Genomic DNA, 19,293 nt, shown 5'->3' with positions numbered 1-19,293 from the left:
AGTCCAAGAGTCACGATCAAGTCGGGAGTGGGCAGATGCACAGGAAATGCCAGCTGTGGGTGCAAAGAAGCTGCCACCGGATAGTAGAAGCTGTGGATTCTGCAACAACTACAAGGGCTAGAAACTTCCCCTTTGGAGATGGATGTCGCACGTCGTGAAGAGTCGTGCAGAGGTATTTCCGTGCAGAAAGACCGTAAACAAGCCTTGCTAGCTGCAAGGGTCGATGTTAGGGTTTTTGGATGCTGCTGTGGCCCAGGAGGGACCAGGATGTCGCCAATTGCGTGAGGAGACAGAGGGGGCGTCCAGCAAAGACAAGGAGCCCACTCAGAAGCAAGCAGCACCCGCAGAAGTGCCGGAACAGGCACTACGAAGTGGAGTGAACCAGAGCTCACCCGAAGTCACAAAGGAAGGTCCCACGACGCCGGAGGACAACTCAGGAGGTCGTGCACTGCAGGTTAGCGTGCCGGGGACCCAGGCTTGGCTGTGCACAAAGGAAATCCTGGAAGAGTGCACAGGAGCCGGAGTAGCTGCAAAACACGCGGTTCCCAGCAATGCAGTCTAGCGTAGGGAGGCAAGGACTTACCTCCACCAAACTTGGACTGAAGAGTCACTGGACTGTGGGAGTCACTTGGACAGAGTTGCTGAGTTCAAGGGACCTCGCTCGTCGTGCTGAGAGGAGACCCAGAGGACCGGTGATGCAGTTCTTTGGTGCCTGTGGTTGCAGGGGGAAGATTCCGTCGACCCACGGGAGATTTCTTCGGAGCTTCTAGTGCAGAGAGGAGGCAGACTACCCCCACAGCATGCACCACCAGGAAAACAGTCGAGAAGGCGGCAGGATCAGCGTTACAAGGTCGCAGTAGTCGTCTTTGCTACTTTGTTGCAGTTTTGCAGGCTTCCAGCGCGGTCAGCAGTCGATTCCTTGGCAGAAGGTGAAGAGAGAGATGCAGAGGAACTCTGATGAGCTCTTGCATTCGTTATCTAAGGAATTCCCCAAAGCAGAGACCCTAAATAGCCAGAAAAGGAGGTTTGGCTACCTAGGAGAGAGGATAGGCTAGCAACACCTGGAGGAGCCTATCAGAAGGAGTCTCTGATGTCACCTGCTGGCCCTGGCCACTCAGAGCAGTCCAGTGTGCCAGCAGCACCTCTGTTTCCAAGATGGCAGAGGTCTGGAGCACACTGGAGGAGCTCTGGGCACCTCCCAGGGAAGGTGCAGATCAGGGGAGTGGTCACTCCCCTTTCCTTTGTCCAGGTTCGCGCCAGAGCAGGGCTGAGGGATCCCTGAACTGGTGTAGACTGGCTTATGCAGAGATGGGCACCCTCTGTGCCCATCAAAGCATTTCCAGAGGCTGGGGGAGGCTACTCCGCCCCAGCCCTGACACCTTTTTCCAAAGGGAGAGGGTGTAACACCCTCTCTCTGAGGAAGTCCTTTGTTCTGCCTTCCTGGGCCAAGCGTGGCTGGACCCGAGGAGGGCAGAAACCTGTCTGAGGGGTTGGCAGCAGCAGCAGCTGCAGTGAAACCCCGGGAAAGGTAGTTTGGCAGTACCCGGGTCTGAGCTAGAGACTCGGGGGATCATGGAATTGTCTCCCCAATGCCAGAATGGCATTGGGGTGACAATTCCATGATCTTAGACATGTTACATGGCCATGTTCGGAGTTACCATTGTGACGCTATACATATGTCGTGACATATGTATAGTGCACGCATGTAATGGTGTCCCCGCACTCACAAAGTCCGGGGAATTTGCCCTGGATAATGTGGGAGCACCTTGGCTAGTGCCAGGGTGCCCACACACTAAGTAACTTAGCACCCAACCTTTACCAGGTAAAGGTTAGACATATAGGTGACTTATAAGTTACTTAAGTGCAGTGGTAAATGGCTGTGAAATAACGTAGACGTTATTTCACTCAGGCTGCAAGGGCAGGCCTGTGTAAGAATTGTCAGAGCTCCCTATGGGTGGCAAAAGTATTGCTGCAGCCCATAGGGATCTCCTGGAACCCCAATACCCTGGGTACCTCAGTACCATATACTAGGGAATTATAAGGGTGTTCCATTATGCCAATGTAAATTCGTGAAATTGGTCACTAGCCTGTTAGTGACAATTTGGAAAGAAAATGAGAGAGCATAACCACTGAGGTTCTGGATAGCAGAGCCTCAGTGAGACAGTTAGTCATAACACAGGTAACACATACAGGGCACACTTAAGAGCACTGGGGCCCTAGCTGGCAGGGTCCCAGTGACACATACAACTAAAACAGCATATATACAGTGAAATATGGGGGTAACATGCCAGGCAAGATGGTACTTTCCTACAGAGACCATGTCGAAAGCTGTGAGATGTCGAGGAGAATGAGCGCTGCGGTGTGGCTGTGGTCTAGGAGTAATCGGAAGTTGTCAGTGGTTGCCAGGAGGGCTACACCAGTTCCACGGTATCTTCCATGTGTCCCCCTGCACCCTAAACAGAACTTCTAATCCCGTTCTCCTACACTGTCCATAGGTTTTCCCGCACCCCACAGAGTACCCCTGAAGCTTGCGAAGCTCTCCTTCACCTTACAGAATTTCTTTTACTCTCCCCCTCGTCTCCTTCAACTTAATTGAGTTCAGTTGTCCCTTACAGAGATCTCCTGAACCAGAAACAGTTCTCCTGCACCTTCCAACAGTTCTTTTGCAACAGACTCTAGCACGTATGCACAGTAAACCAGTGCACCTGCACCCACTGTGAGTTCTCTTGCACCCCCCTTAAGTCTCCGCACTCTCAACGAATAGGTCCGAAGTGACCGCCAAGGTTCTTCCTGTTGTCTCTCTCCAGGTGAATGGGAAGGGGCTGGCTCAATGGATAGGGCTGAAGTGACCTCTAAAGTTCTCATGTTGTCTCTCTCCAGGTGAACAGGAAGTGACCTCTAAAGCTCTCCCTGTTGACTCTCTCTAGGTGAACGGGAAGGGTTTGTCTCAGGAGCAGACGCTGGAGGCGCTGAGGGCTGGCAAGGACCCCCTGCTGATCCAGGTGCTTCGACGCAGCCCGCGGATGAAGGGAGGCAACGGGGGCAGCGGCTCCTTCCACGACCTGCACTTTGTGGACAGCGGCACCCAGACGGACATCACGTTTGATCACATCCTAGCGCTGGGCAAGCTGCGTCCACCCTCTCCCCCTGTGGTCACCTTGGAGCCCTATGTCCTCTCTGAGCTGTGAGTATACCTCTGATCCCTACCCCTGCTAGCAGACCCCAGGGTAGCTCTGATACTGTGGTGTCAACTCATGTTGGGGTTAGCGGTGTTTGTACAACTCAAGATGTTGCTTGTCGCCTGTTTTTACAGCTCGAGATGTTGCTTGTCGCCCCTTCGGGCAGGAGTTTTGAATAGGCAAATGACTGAGCCTGTTGGGTGTATTCACTCAATCATTAAACACTCACTTGTCCATTTAATAGTCTCCAGAGATGTTTTAGGATTGGTTTCATTGCTGCTTCAGTGGCATAATTAACAAAACAATTGCAAATGGAACCAGAGGGGAGTTTTTACAGAAGGCAGCATTTCATACATTTTATCACATTTTCCTGCAATTAGGAAATCACTATTTGAAATGTATGAAAACCTTTGGAGATTCATTTGTGATTCGCAGTGGGTCAGAAATAGACCTACCTCATGAATATTAATGAGGTAGGTTACAATTTGCGACCCATTACGAATCACAGCCGTCCCAGGGATACTGGCCTGCTGAGCTCAGCAGACCACTATGTCTGTGATTGCTTTTAAATAAACAAATCTGTTTTTTTGTTTGTTTAAACACAGCCTGTTTTCCTTAAAGAAAAATTGGATGTGTTTAAAACGAAAAAAATGAAACGTTTAAGTTTCATTTTTTAAGATTAGGCAGTGGTCCGTTTGAACACTGACTGTTCTTTAAAAATATTTTCCCAACCATTCCCAAAGGGGACCCCTTCCCATTTGTGAATGGGTTATCACCAACTTTCTATTGGTGGCAAACTGTGAATGTTTGCGACTGCAGTTTGGACGCAAAACATTCGTACATGCCTTTCCGATTTTGAATCAGGAAGGGACGCCCTCAACACACCCCTTACTGATAGCAGCTCGCAGAAACCAAGTTGCGATTTGGTAACAGGTTATGGAATCACAATTTGGACTTTGTAGAACCCAAAAAGCATTTTTCTAGTCGCAAACGCATCGATTCTGCAAATCGTATCGTTTGCGAGTAGAAAAATGCTTTGTACATGTGGCCCTGTGATTGTTGCATTGAGAAATGCAAATGTCACGCGCAGTGCATGCGGTTTAGCTGCTGCCCCATTAGTGTGGAGTTTCCAGATGCTACTGGTGCCAGCTGTTCAGGTTGTACAGCTGGGGTCATGCATTTGCTGTAATTGCTTGTGTGACCAACACAAAAGCGACTGAAAGAAGTGACTGATCTCAAAGCAGGGATAATTCCTGTGAAAGGGCTTTTACCTCAAAATGAAGCCATTAATTTAACAGCGCTGTACAGGCGGCCATCGCCCTGCTTGTCAGACTGCAAAAGGAACTATTGTAGGAAAAAATCATTTATGCAGGGAAATGTAAACAAAGGAAAGTGATTGCTGATGTGGGCGGGGGGCGGGGGCTGACAGTGCCTGGAACCCCTTAACACTCCCAGCAGCAGGCAGGGCACTTTCCTGTTCAAACATCATTCACCTGTTATTAAATACAGCATAAAAGGCCGGCCTGCTGCACGCCATGGGGTAAGCACTTCTACAACAGCAAACATGACTTTACAGCAACACTAAAGCATCAGTGCTCCTACAGGCCACTGTCACCCTCCCTCTCCTCCAGCCCTGTTATTTCTGGGTGTGGGCGTAACCTGTGTAAGTCCATATAAAGTAATCACGGCGGAACTACCCAAAAATTCAACAACATTTCGCGGAATTACGCAAGAAGAGTAATTCTGTATTAAGAGCTGGTTTCGGACTGTGGTAACAGAAAGGCATTTCCTTGTTTTCTGCTCCCTCTGCTGTTGGTTTGTAGGTACTGCCACGCATAGCAAGGTGAGGTTGGTATAACTCACGATGGTTGAATTGATTGTTCCACTAGGAAGGAGTAATCGATGGAGGTTGCCAGAGATACCGTTGAAGCCAGGTCCTTCCCCACACACTGGGGGGCCCTCGAAGGACCACACTGGCCTTACTAGAGCTGAAGAGCTCCTGCAGCATGAGATTGGCATCTTTGGATACAGGGAAGACCTGAGCAAGCTCTTTCTGGCAGGAAATGGCAGAGAAACCCGAAGTACGGTTGTCCAAGGTCACACAGTCACAGTGCATGCGTTGTTGTATGGAATGGATGGCTATGTAGCGTCAATCACCGTGCCTTACCTCCCCCTTCCCTACCAGCCTTTACACTCCACTGCCTACTGTCTCCTCTTCTCTTTGCGCCTAAGGTAGGGCTAGACCAGTGGTTGTCAACGTTTTGACTTCTGTGGACCACTAGTTTATCATTACTGGAACCCGGGACCCCCACTAAATCATTATTGGAATCAGGGGACCCCCCACTGAGTCATTACTGAAAGCTGGGGGTCATGGCCTAAACATTGTTGATGATTTGAACTGCAAAACAGTACACAAAGAAGACAGAAACAAGCATTCACCAAGCACATGCACAAATTATTACACATTTTACTTAATGTGCAAACAAATATATATATAAAAAAAATGTTTAATGTTAATAGGAAGGTTGAAGCTTTTTTTTAAATTCAATTGAAGCTGCATATTATCCATATTATGTTCTGTTTAACGCGCCTGCGCTGCTCACACAAATCCATCGGAGAATACTAATTAAATTTTTAGCCTCCAATTTCAACTTTCTTAACATTTGCAGTACATTTTAAAATGTTCAATTGTACATTTATCATTTTATTTATATACATGTTATTAATCTGTTAAATGATTTAAGTTTCTAAGCAGTCACAGACCCCTTGAGGAGGATTTGTGGACCCCCAGGGTCCCCGGATCACAGGTTGGGAACTACTGGGCTAGGTCATCATGAAGTTTTTGATTTTAGCATTAACGCACAGTGCGAGCCCTTCTGCTTCCACCACATGAGGAACACCTGTGCCCGTGTTGTTTAATATGATGGCGCGTAAACATACAAGCTCCTTTAAAGAGAGTGTGGTGGTCCCAAGGACTCATAGACACACACTGCACCCACCTGGGGCAGGGAGGGCAGGTTTGCATTCTAGGTGAGCACCTGGCATTGAGGTAAAATTCTGGGCAGTGACTGCTAAAATTCAACACAAACGGCCACAATTCAGGAGAAAAGGTCAGTTTTACAGATACCTGTGAGTAGGTCAAGACATATTATAAAGTAAGTAAAAACTGCAGACACAAATACAACTCAAAGTAAGGTTATATTCTTTGGTTTGTGCTGTATATATCACCATTGAGCAAACATTTGTGTGTAACTGGACTTATTTTATGATGAAATAACCAGCAAGCATATTGTATTGTATTGTACTCGTATTTATATAGCGCTTACCACCCCTGACAAGATATGCCCACTGAGCAAAGTTTGACAGCCAACACTAGGGACAGTTGTCACTTTTCTGTTTACGCACCATAAATGATGGTATCGTAAGTCCTCTGTTCTTAAACATGAACTACCAGTTCAAAAGCAGTGGTACTACTACAGAGGCCAAGAGGGTGTGAAATGTTGAGTAAGTGGTTAGATCAAATTTGAGAGAGGGATTGCACATATGTGTGTGTTTGTGGGTTTGCACGTGTGTGATTATTTCACCCAACCTCTCCTGTGCATCCATCAGAACAAACTTTGTCTCAGGTGGTATTTTTACAGTCTTGTACTAGACGAAATGCCAGTTTGCAGGAAGAAGAACCATAAACAAGCATTGGCAAAACCAAAAGGTTTGATGCTTGCATGTGAGTAGTGAGAAAAATAGGTCTATTTTCAAAACAATTAAAATAGGATTCATTTGTGTGTACCCTGCATTGATGAGACAATTTTATGTAATAAAAGTGTGCACTTTTCAGATGTAAAATAGTTCCTCATGCATTCCTATGGAGCAGTGGGATACACCCAATTACCCAATTAAAAGAATGTGAGGCCAGTATACTGCTGTGGGCAGATCAGAGATGTGACAGTCTTAAGTCAATAGCTGAATGTTCCTGAGCCAAAGAAGCTAATGGGTGCAGGAAGCAGAAACAAAGCCCTCTAACTTCAGGGTAGGGTACAATATGTTCAGCTCTAAACATGAACAAGAGAAAGAAGGGGTGCACAAACAAAAATCTGAGCATCTCACATGTGCACGCCTCGATTGCCATACCAGGGTTGCGCCAAACTGACCACCACCATATGTTACACAGAGCACCATTACCCACTGCTCCATGCCACCCGCGCGCCAGCCTCCATAGCAGCGGACTAGGCACTGCCACTCAAAGAAAACTGCGCCCTTAGCACATTCAGCTACAAAATGAGGCACGCTGACCACCGCCACAGAACAGTGCCACACCACCTGCAGAAAATGGTACCATCACCCACCGAGTAGCGCACCCCACCAACGGCGACTACGCACAGCAAATGCACCACTGCAGCGGAACAGTGCACCGCTACCCTCAGCACAGTGAACCCCAACCTTCAGCACAATCCACCATCACCATAAGAGCAGAGTACCACAACCTGTGGCACAGAGAACCACACAAGGCAGACACTGTGCACCATCCCACAGAGCGAAACACCTCCCACCCCACTGCCAGGTTGTCCCCAGGTTTCAAGCAGGAGTTGTAAGGTAGTGGAAAAGCACAGTTCCTCTTTTCTTGACTCTGCACCCTCAAATACAAACTCAGTTTGTGCCCACATTAAATTGTAGCAGAATCCTAAAGAACACCATGGACTACTCCAGGAAATCATATGTCTTTGTTGAAAGACATGCCTAATGGCAGCCACCACACACTTTGACAGACAATTCTTTCAAAGAAATGAGGACTTTACCACCACCAGCCACTGCAGGGGTCCCTGTGCTGATCATACACAGTCATTACCAGCATCAGACACCTTTAATATCCAGCCAGGGAAGGTGAGTCTCAGGTAGGATCATAAAAATCTGCTCCATTCGTCAAGCATGCAGGAGCTGAAACACAGAGGACATTTTAGTGTCAGCACCTTAAAATGAATCTTCTTCCCAACTAGAAACAAGCTCATGTGAAATGGGTGATACATGCCCTTGTAAGAATTCTGACTACTGCCCTAGAATTAATGGTTGACACATGCTTTGTAAGCATTATGACTACTGCCTTAGAAATAACGGGTGATAGATGGGTTTGTAAGAATTATGACTACTGTCCTCGAACTAATGGTTGACACATATTGTCTAAGAATTAATGGGTGATACATGCTTTGTAAGAATTCTGACTACTTCCCTAGAATCAACATGTGATACATGCTTTAGTAGAATTCTGAACACTGCCCTACAATTAACTGGTGATACATGCTTTCTAAGAATTCTGACTACTGCCCTAGAATTAATGGGTAATACATGCTACGAATTCTGACTACTGCCCTAGAATTAATGGGTGATACATGCTGTCTAAGAATTCTGATCACTGCCTTAGAATTAATGGGTGATACATGCTGTATATGAATTCTGACTACTGCCCTAGAATTAATGGGTGATACATGCTGTCTAAGAATTCTGACTACTGCCCTAGAATTAATGGGTGATACATGCTACGAATTCTGACTACTGCCCTAGAATTAATGGGTGATACATGCTGTCTAAGAATTCTGACTACTGCTCTAGAATTAATGGGTGATACATGCTGTCTAAGAATTCTGGCTACTGCCCTAGAATCAATGGTTGGCACATGCTGTCTAAGAATTGTGACTACTGCCTTAGAATAATGGGTGATACATGCTACGAATTCTGGCTACTGCCCTAGAATCAATGGTTGGTACGTGCTGTCTAAGAATTGTGACTACTGCCCTAGAATTAATGGGTAATACATGCTACGAATTCTGGCTACTGCCCTAGAATCAATGGTTGGCACATGCTGTCTAAGAATTCTGATCACTGCCTTAGAATAATGGGTGATACATGCTTTGTAATAGTTCTGACTTCTACCCTAGAATAGTAAAGCACCGGTGATTTCCTGGAGTGGGACTTTGGGGTCGTAGTAGATTATCTTCAGATCAGAGAAAGGGGGTTACTGCCCGCCAGGAGACACGTCTTACATAGGGGCCAGAAACTAAGAAGGAGAGGTGGCCCAATGAAAGACAGTTTGGCAGACCCTGGTGGCGCACCGCGCTGGTACTTCTGATGGACGTCAGGGCCAGCCGTGCCAGTTGCCCCCCGGGCTGGTTGAAGTAAGACCCGCAGTCGCAGCCCCTATTCAGTCATCACCTCGTTGGTCACTTGCCTCCTCAGAAGAACAAAGATTGACAACACAAGCCCAGTGCCCTACATCACAGGAATAGAGCCCATCAACAGGCTGCAGGTGCGTGGGCGAGCTGGGACCAGGCCCGGGGTGCAGGATTCTGAGGCGCGCACGGAGCTGTGTGCATTAAGGTTACCCCACCAGGAGGGCCTTCTCACCTACTCCAGCCTTGTCCTTCCCCCAGTCTCTTCATTTCTGTCTAATTTGCCATTTAAAAGTGGTTTTAGTCCTTCCTTATCATACTTTAATCCAGTCGGCCCCACCAGGTGCAAATAACTTGTGCTTTAAAAGCACCTGCTGCAGAGTTCCTTGTGCATCTAGCCTCCAGGAATCAATTAAAATGTCAATATACTTTTTGTGATTAATGTTCCTGCTAGAGAGAGAGAGAGATTGGAGGTAGCTTTGACTGGCCATAAAGTAGCACAGAGGGTTAATGTGCCTGCAGCAAAGAACAGATCTGTATTTTATGTGGATAGCTGAGTGGATTAGCAAGGCCAGCCTTTACTAGCGCTTTAAAACAAATGAATGTATGTGAAAGGGGGGATATGGAGAGATGGGGGGCACATTTGCCGGGTGGTGGTGAGAGAATCCGAGGAGGTGGTCATGGGGTGGGGGTGCAAAAAAAAGACTGTTGCACAGGGTGACACAGCGCTAAAGCCGGCCCTAACTGCGAGCAATGGTTTGACACCTCTCTACCCCCATCCTTGCCACCCTTCACCCTCTGACCCCTGCTGACACATCAACAAAACCATCATCTGGTGAGGCAGCTGAGCTATCTCTGATTTAGGTGAGCTGGGGATGGGGATGTTTGTGTCAAGGACAGTCTATACACCTCCAGGTACTGACCAGTGAACACAAAAGGGACCCCTGCTGCCTCATTTAATTCAATGCCATAAGCAAGGGCGCCAACTTTCTCTCTGCCCATGCCCAGGGGGCTAGCGTAGCAAAGGCCAGCGCTGGACTCAGATACCCTAAAGTAACCAAAGGTGAGCACTAAAAGGGCCAATGTCGACAGAGCATGCTGTGCCGAGAGTTCTCGGATTGGCTAGGTGACTTATCAGCCAGTCCTAGGTGAGCCTACAGACTGTGTTCACAGACCAGGTTGAAAGGGACACATTCACGAGAGCTACACTGGCTGCCAGAATGTAATGCCACAGCAGACATATGTGTAGCATAAAGTAATCAATTGAAGTCTTTCATTTTCCGTCTCTAGTAATTGTACATTTTTGTGTTTTCTGGCCACAAGATGCAAAACAGGGTAACTAAAGCCCCTTCTTCTTCGGCAATGCGGCCCAGAAGACATGGTGCAAGATACAGGAGCACTTTACAGGGAAGGGGCGTGGCCTACACGGGTTGTGCGCACCCCGGGAGCAACCCCTTTAATGATGTGGTAACATTACCCTTTCACTGTCAGAGGCTCACTTGGGTTGTATCACCAGAAGCCCAGGTCACAGTGTGTGTCTGACATTCACTTGGGTTGTATCACAAGCAGCCAGAGATCACAGTGTGTGTCAGAAGCTCACTTGGGTTGTATCACAAGCAGCCAGAGATTCCAGTGTGTGTCAGACGCTCACTTGGGTTGCATCACCAGAAGCCCAGAGATCACAGTGTGTGTCAGACGCTCACTTGGGTTGTATCACAAGCAGCCAGAGATCACAGTGTGTGTCAGACGCTCACTTTGCTTGTATCACCAGAAACCCAGAGCTCACAGTGTGTGTCAGACGCTCACTTGGGTTGTATCACAAGAAGCCCAGAGATCACAGTGTGTGACTGACACTCACTTGGGTTGTATCACAAGCAGCCAGAGATCACAGTGTGTGTCAGATGCTCACTTGGGTTGTACCACAAGAAGCCCAGAGATCACAGTGTGTGACTGACACTCACTTGGGTTGTATCACAAGAAGCCCAGAGATCACAGTGTGTGTCAGATGCACACTTGGGTTGTATCACAAGCAGCCAGAGATCCCAGTGTGTGTCAGACGCTCACTTGGGTTGTACCACAAGCAGCCAGAGATCCCAGTCTGTGTCAGACGCTCACTTGGGTTGTATCACAAGCAGCCAGAGATCCCAGTGTGTGTCAGACGCTCACTTGGGTTGTATCACCAGAAGCCCAGAGATCACAGTGTGTGTCAGATGCTCACTTGGGTTGTATCACAAGCAGCCAGAGATCCCAGTGTGTGTCAGACGCTCACTTGGGTTGTATCACCAGAAGCCCAGAGATCACAGTGTGTGTCAGACGCTCACTTGGGTTGTATCACAAGCAGCCAGAGATCACAGTGTGTGTCAGACACTCACTTTGGTTGTATCACCAGAAACCCAGAGATCACAGTGTGTGTCAGACGCTCACTTGGGTTGTATCACAAGAAGCCCAGAGATCACAGTGTGTGACTGACCCTCACTTGGGTTGTATCACAAGCAGCCAGAGATCACAGTGTGTGTCAGACGCTCACTTCGGTTGTACCACAAGAAGACCAGAGATCACAGTGTGTGACTGACACTCACTTGGATTGTATCACAAGAAGCCCAGAGATCACAGTGTGTGTCAGACGCTCACTTGGGTTGTATCACCAGAAGCCCAGGTCACAGTGTGTGTCAGACGCTCACTTGGGTTGTATCACCAGAAACCCAGGGATGACAGTGTGTGTCAGATGCTCACTTGGGTTGCATCATAAGCAGCCCAGAGATCACAGTGTATGTCAGATGCTCACTTGGGTTGTATCACAAGCAGCCAGAGATCACAGTGTGTGTCAGACGCTCACTTGGGTTATATCACAAGAAGCGCTCACTTGGGTTGTATCACAAGCAGCCGGAGATCACAGTGTGTGTCAGACGCTCACTTGGGTTGTATCAAAAGAAGCCCAGAGATCACAGTGTGTGTCAGACGCTCACTTGGGTTGTATCACCAGAAGCCCAGGTCACAGTGTGTGTCAGACGCTCACTTGGGTTGTATCACAATAAGCCCAGAGATCACTGTGTGTGTCAGATGCTCACTTGGGTTGTATCACAAGCAGCCCATAGATCACAGTGTGTGTCAGACGCTCACTTGGGTTGTATCACCAGAAACCCAGAGATCACAGTGTGTGTCAGACACTCACTTAGGTTATATCACAAGCAGCCAGAGATCACAGTGTGTGTCAGACGCTCACTTGGGTTGTATCACAAGAAGCCCAGAGATCACACTGTGTCTCAGACGCTCACTTGGGTTGTATCACCAGAAACCCAGCGATTACAGTATGTGACTGACACTCACTTGGGTTGTATCACCAGAAGCCCAGAGATCACAGTGTGTGTCAGACGCTCACTTGGGTTGTATCACAAGCAGCCAGAGATCCCAGTGTGTGTCAAAAGCTCACTTGGGTTGTATCACCAGAAACCCAGAGATCACAGTATGTGTCAGACGCTCACTTGGGTTGTATCACAAGCAGCCAGAGATCACAGTGTGTGTCAGACAATCACTTGGGTTATATCACAAGAAGCCAGAGATCACAGTGTGTGTCAGACGCTCACTTGGGTTATATCACAAGAAGCCAGAGTTCACAGTGTGTGTCAGACGCTCACTTGGGTTGTACCACAAGAAGCCCAGAGATCACAGTGTGTGTCAGACGCTCACTTCGGTTGTATCACCAGAAACCCAGAGATCACAGTGTGTGTCAGATGCTCACTTGGGTTGTATCACAAGAAGCCCAGAGATCACAGTGTGTGTCAGACGCTCACTTGGGTTGTATCACAAGAAGCCCAAGTCACAGTGTGTGTCAGATGCTCACTTGGGTTGTATCACAAGAAGCCCAGAGATCACAGTGTGTGTCAGATGCTCACTTGGGTTGTATCACAAGCAACCCAGAGATTGCAGTGTGTGTCAGACGCTCACTTGGGTTATATCACAAGCAGCCCAGAGGTCATAGTGTGTGTCAGATGCTCACTTGGGTTGTATCACAAGCAGCCAGAGTTCACAGTGTGTGTCAGACACCCACTTGGGTTGTATCACAAGCAGCCAGAGATCACAGTGTGTGTCAGACGCTCACTTGGGTTGTATCACAAGAAGCCCAGAGATCACAGTGTGTGTCAGACGCTCACTTGGGTTGTATCACCAGAAGCTGAGGTCACAGTGTGTGTGTCAGATGCTCACTTGAGTTGTATAACAAGAAGCCCAGAGATCACAGTATGTGACTGACACTCACTTGGGTTATATCACAAGCAGCCAGAGGTCATAGTGTGTGTCAGACACTCACCTGGGTTGTATCACAAGCAACCCAGAGAACACAGTGTGTGTTGGACGCTCACTTGGGTTGTATCACCAGAAACCCAGAGATCACAGTGTGTGTCAGATGCTCACTTGGGTTGTATCACAAGAAGCCAGAGATCACAGTGTGCGTCAGACGCTCACTTGGGTTAAATCACAAGCAGCCAGAGATCACAGTGTGTGTCAGATGCTCACTTGGGTTGTATCACAAGAAGCCAGAGATCACAGTGTGCGTCAGACGCTCACTTGGGTTAAATCACAAGCAGCCAGAGATCACAGTGTGTGTCAGATGATCACTTGGGTTGTATCACAAGAAGCCAGAGATCACAGTGTGCGTCAGACGCTCACTTGGGTTAAATCACAAGCAGCCAGAGATCACAGTGTGTGTCAGATGCTCACTTGGGTTGTATCAAAAGAAGCCCAGAGATCACAGTGTGTGTCAGACGCTCACTTGGGTTGTATCACAGGAAGCCCAGAGATCACAGTGTGTGTCTGACACTCACTTGGATTATATCACAAGCAGCCCAGAGGTCACAGTGTGTTTCAGACGCTCATTTGGGTTGTATCACAAGCAACCCAGGGATCACAGTGTTTGTCAGACGCTCACTTGGGTTGTATCACAAGCAACCCAGAGATCACAGTGTGTGTCAGACGCTCACTTGGGTTGTATCACCAGAAACCCAGAGATCACAGTGTGTGTCAGACGCTCACTTGGGTTGAATCACAAGAAGCCCAGAGATCACAGTGTGTGTCAGACGCTCACTTGGGTTGTATCACCAGAAACCCAGAGATCACAGTGTGTGTCAGACGCTCACTTGGGTTGTATCACAAGAAGCCCAGAGATCACAGTGTGTGTTAGATGTTCACTTGGGTTGTATCACAAGAAGCCCAGAGATCACAGTGTGTGTTAGATGTTCACTTGGGTTGTATCAAAAGAAGCCCAGAGATCACAGTGTGTGTCAGACGCTCACTTGGGTTGCATCACCAGAAACCCATAGATCACAGTGTGTGTCAGACGCTCACTTGGGTTGTATCACCAGACGCCCAGGTCACAGTGTCTGTCCGACGCTCACTTGGGTTGTATCACAAGAAGCCCAGAGATCACAGTGTGTGTCAGACGCTCACTTGGGTCATATCACAAGCATCCAGAGATCACAGTATGTGTCAGACGCTCACTTGGGTTGTACCACAAGAAGCCCAGAGATCACAGTGTGTGACTGACACTCACTTGGGTTGTATCACAAGAAGCCCAGAGATCACAGTGTGTATCAGATGTTCACTTAGGTTGTATCACCAGAAGCCCAGGTCACAGTGTGTGTCAGTGGCTCACTTGGGTTGTATCACAAGAAGCCCAGAGATCACAGTGTGTGTCAGACACTCACTTGGGTTGTATCACAAGAAGCCCAGAGATCACAGTGTGTGTCAGACGCTCACTTGGGTTGTATCACCAGAAACCCAGAGATCACAGTGTGTGTCAGACGCTCACTTGGGTTGTATCACAAGAAGCCCAGAGATCACAGTGTGTGTTAGATGCTCACTTGGGTTGTATCACAAGAAGCCAGAGATCACAGTGTGTGTCAGACGCTCACTTGGGTTGTATCAAAAGAAGCCCAGAGATCACAGTGTGTGTCAGACGCTCACTTGGGTTGCATCACCAGAAACCCATAGATCACAGTGTGTGTCAGACGCTCACTTGGGTTGTATCACCAGACGCCCAGGTCACAGTGTCTGTCAGACGCTCACTTGGGTTGTATCACAAGAAGCCCAGAGATCACAGTGTGTGTCAGACGCTCACTTGGGTCATATCACAAGCATCCAGAGATCACAGTATGTGTCAGACGCTCACTTGGGTTGTACCACAAGAAGCCCAGAGATCACATTGTGTGACTGACACTCACTTGGGTTGTATCACAAGAAGCCCAGAGATCACAGTGTGTATCAGATGTTCACTTAGGTTGTATCACCAGAAGCCCAGGTCACAGTGTGTGTCAGACGCTCACTTGGGTTGTATCACAAGAAGCCCAGAGATCACAGTGTGTGCCAGACGCTCACTTGGGTTGTATCACAAGCAGCCAGAGATCACAGTGTGCGTCAGACACTCACTTGAGTTTTATCACAAGCAGCCCAGGGATGACAGTGTGTGTCAGACGCTCACTTGGGTTGTATCACAAGCAGCCCAAGGATGACAGTGTGTGTCAGACGCTCACTTAGGTTGTATCACAAGCAGCCAGAGATCACAGTGTGTGTCAGACACTCACTTGGGTTGTATCACAAGCAGCCAGAGATCAGAGTGTGAGTCTGGAGGCCTCCAAGGCTTTGAAACTACCTCAGGTGTCTATTACAGATCGTCCTGGTATCTAAGGGCCGTATGTAGCAAAGGGTTTTTCCCATTCTGTGTCAATGGGAAAATGTGTTCGTACATATGGCCCTAAGTGCGTAACAGCAGGTTTTTAACATCAAAGTCCAGACCAGAAGCTGTCGAGCTCTGGCTGTAACTCTAAGGTCGGGCAGGGAGTTGTTGGGACGGAAGACCCCCGTGCAAGGTGCACAGGAGTCCCCTCCTGAGTGCTCGGCTGAGAGTAGGACTGGGCGCCCACCACATGAGGTGGGGGGGGGTCTATCTATGCACACCACTACTGAGGTGCTATAGAGAAGGGAGGGACCGCCCAGAAACAGGACAGAGACGAAATTGGGGGGCAGGGTGGGGTAGCAGAGGGAGTTGGAGAGGTGCAGCACAGGCCCTGATAGTGCTCAGTGACACTATGTTGTTTTCTGCTACTAGCAGTGTGCAGTACTGCATCTATTGTGTAGTAAAGGACCCTCTTTCTTGAAAAAAAGCACTGGGCTGGACTTTTGCTTATTTCATTATTAGTTGATTGTTGGGTTCAAGCAGCACCAGGCTACCTCCCTGAGAAGCCTGTTACTGCTCACCGCGCTACCTCCCTGAGAGGCCTGTGACTGCTCACCCTCGTACCTCCCTGAGAAGCCTGTGACTGCTCACCCTCGATACTACTCACCCTCGCTACCTCCCTGAGAAGCCTGTGACTGCTCACCCTCGCTACCTCCCTGAGAAGCCTGTGACTGCTCACCCTCGGTACTACTCACCCTCGCTACTGCTCACCCTCGTTACCTCCCTGAGAAGCCTGTGACTGCTCACCCTCACTACCCCCTGAGAAGCCTGTGACTGCTCACCCTCGGTACTACTCACCCTCGATCCTGCTCACCCTCGTTACCTCCCTGAGAAGCCTGTGACTGCTCACCCTCACTACCCCCTGAGAAGCCTGTGACTGCTCACCCTCGCTACTGCTCACCCTCGTTACCTCCCTGAGAAGCCTGTGACTGCTCACCCTCACTACCCCCTGAGAAGCCTGTGACTGCTCACCCGCGATACTGCTCACCCTCGCTACCTCCCTGAGAAGCCTGTGACTGCTCACCCTCGCTGCCTCCCAGAGAAGCCTGTGACTGCTCACCCTCGCTACCTCCCTGAGAAGCCTGTGACTGCTCACCCTCGCTACCTCCCTGAGAAGCCTGTGACCGCTCGCCCTCGGTACCTCCCTGAGAAGCCTGTGACTGCTCACCCGCGCTACTGCTCACCCTCGCTACCTCCCTGAGAAGCCTGTGACTGCTCACCCTCGGTACTACTCACCCTCGCTACCTCCCTGAGAAGCCTGTGACTGCTCACCCTCGCTACCTCCCTGAGAAGCCTGTGACTGCTCACCCTCGATACTACTCACCCTCGCTACCTCCCTGAGAAGCCTGTGACTGCTCACCCTCGCTACCTCCCTGAGAAGCCTGTGACTGCTCACCCTCTGTACTACTCACCCTCGCTACTGCTCACCCTCGCTACCTCCATGAGAAGCCTGTGACTGCTCACCCTCACTACCCCCTGAGAAGCCTGTGACTGCTCACCCTCGGTACTACTCACCCTCGCTACTGCTCACCTTCGCTACCTCCATGAGAAGCCTGTGACTGCTCACCCTCACTACCCCCTGAGAAGCCTGTGACTGCTCACCCGCGATACTGCTCACCCTCGCTACCTCCCTGAGAAGCCTGTGACTGCTCACCCTCGCTGCCTCCCAGAGAAGCCTGTGACTGCTCACCCTCGCTACCTCCCTGAGAAGCCTGTGACTGCTCACCCTCTGTACTACTCACCCTCGCTACTGCTCACTCTCGCTACCTCCATGAGAAGCCTGTGACTGCTCACCCTCACTACCCCCTGAGAAGCCTGTGACTGCTCACCCTCCGTACTACTCACCCTCGCTACTGCTCACCCTCGTTACCTCCCTGAGAAGCCTGTGACTGCTCACCCGCGATACTGCTCACCCTCGCTACCTCCATGAGAAGCCTGTGACTGCTCACCCTCGCTGCCTCCCAGAGAAGCCTGTGACTGCTCACCCTCGCTACTTCCCTGTGAAGCCTGTGACTGCTCACCCTCGCTACCTCCCTGAGAAGCCTGTGACTGCTCGCCCTCGGTACCTCTCTGAGAAGCCTGTGACTGCTCACCCTCGCTACTGCTCACCCTCGTTACCTCCCTGAGAAGCCTGTGACTGCTCACCCGCGATACTGCTCACCCTCGCTACCTCCCTGAGAAGCCTGTGACTGCTCACCCTTGCTGCCTCCCAGAAAAGCCTGTGACTGCTCACCCTCGCTACCTCCCTGAGAAGCCTGTGACTGCTCACCCGCGCTACTGCTCACCCTCGCTACCTCCCTGAGAAGCCTGTGACTGCTCACCCTCGCTACCTCCATGAGAAGCCTGTGACTGCTCACCGTCACTACCCCCTGAGAAGCCTGTGACTGCTCACCCGCGCTACTGCTCACCCTCGCTACCTTCCTGAGAAGCCTGTGACTGCTCACCCTCGCTACCACTGAGAGTCAAGTGCTGAACTACTCACCCTCGTTACCACTGAGAGTCAAGTGCTGAACGGATCATCCTCGCTACCACTGAGAGTCAAGTGCTCAACGGGTCACCCTCGCTACCACTGAGAGTCAAGTGCTGAACGGATCACCCTCGCTACCACTGAGTCAAGTGCAGAACGGATCACCCTCGCTACCACTGAGTCAAGTGCAGAACGGATCACCCTCGCTACCACTGAGAATCAAGTGCTGAACGGATCACCCTCAATACCACTGAGATTCAAGTGCTGAAAAGGGTTGTACTTGGCCCAGTTTGCAGAACCACTGTAGTCGTGTCCCTAAGACCTCAGGCGAGAACCCCCACGGCTGAGGCCCAGTAGCTCCTGCTTGCTGTGTGGCTCCCCAAGCGAGGTCTCACAATAACACATTGTTCAACACGCAGGCAGTGCACATCAAGAGTTTTTTCACATCCTTCATCCAAGCACCCAGTTTTCCACCCATTCCCATACCTATCCAAGTACCCAGATCCTTCCAGTTCATTCCTCCATCTATCTATCCATGCAACAACCAACATCCATCCATTCACCCAGAACGATTGATTCAGCCAAGCATCCATTCATCCTACCATCATCCAACCATGAACCCACGAAGATCCATCCACCCACCCATCCATCCACCCATCCAGCACTCATCCATCCATCAATCCTTGCACCCACGGAGATCCATCCATTCATCCAGATCCACCCACCCAGCTACCCATCCACTCATCCAAAACTCATCCATCC

General features: G+C 49.6%; 1 protein-coding gene across 2 annotated transcripts in view; it reads left to right on the top strand.

Moving 5' to 3' along the window:
• The window catches only part of PDZD4 (PDZ domain containing 4), a 297,010-nt gene that overhangs the window by 194,688 nt on the left and 83,029 nt on the right, over nucleotides 1–19,293 (top strand). For both annotated transcript variants that reach the window (XM_069209426.1, XM_069209427.1), the window contains exon 2: nucleotides 2,928–3,184. In XM_069209426.1, the coding sequence (XP_069065527.1) occupies nucleotides 2,928–3,184 (257 nt within the window). The remainder of the gene's footprint in view (nucleotides 1–2,927; nucleotides 3,185–19,293) is intronic.

This window comes from Pleurodeles waltl, chromosome 10 (assembly GCF_031143425.1).
Source record: "Pleurodeles waltl isolate 20211129_DDA chromosome 10, aPleWal1.hap1.20221129, whole genome shotgun sequence".
NCBI classification, from domain to species: Eukaryota; Metazoa; Chordata; class Amphibia; order Caudata; family Salamandridae; genus Pleurodeles; species Pleurodeles waltl.
The sequence above is the reverse complement of the archived record's forward strand: the minus strand, read 5'-3'. Positions and strand labels throughout refer to the sequence as shown.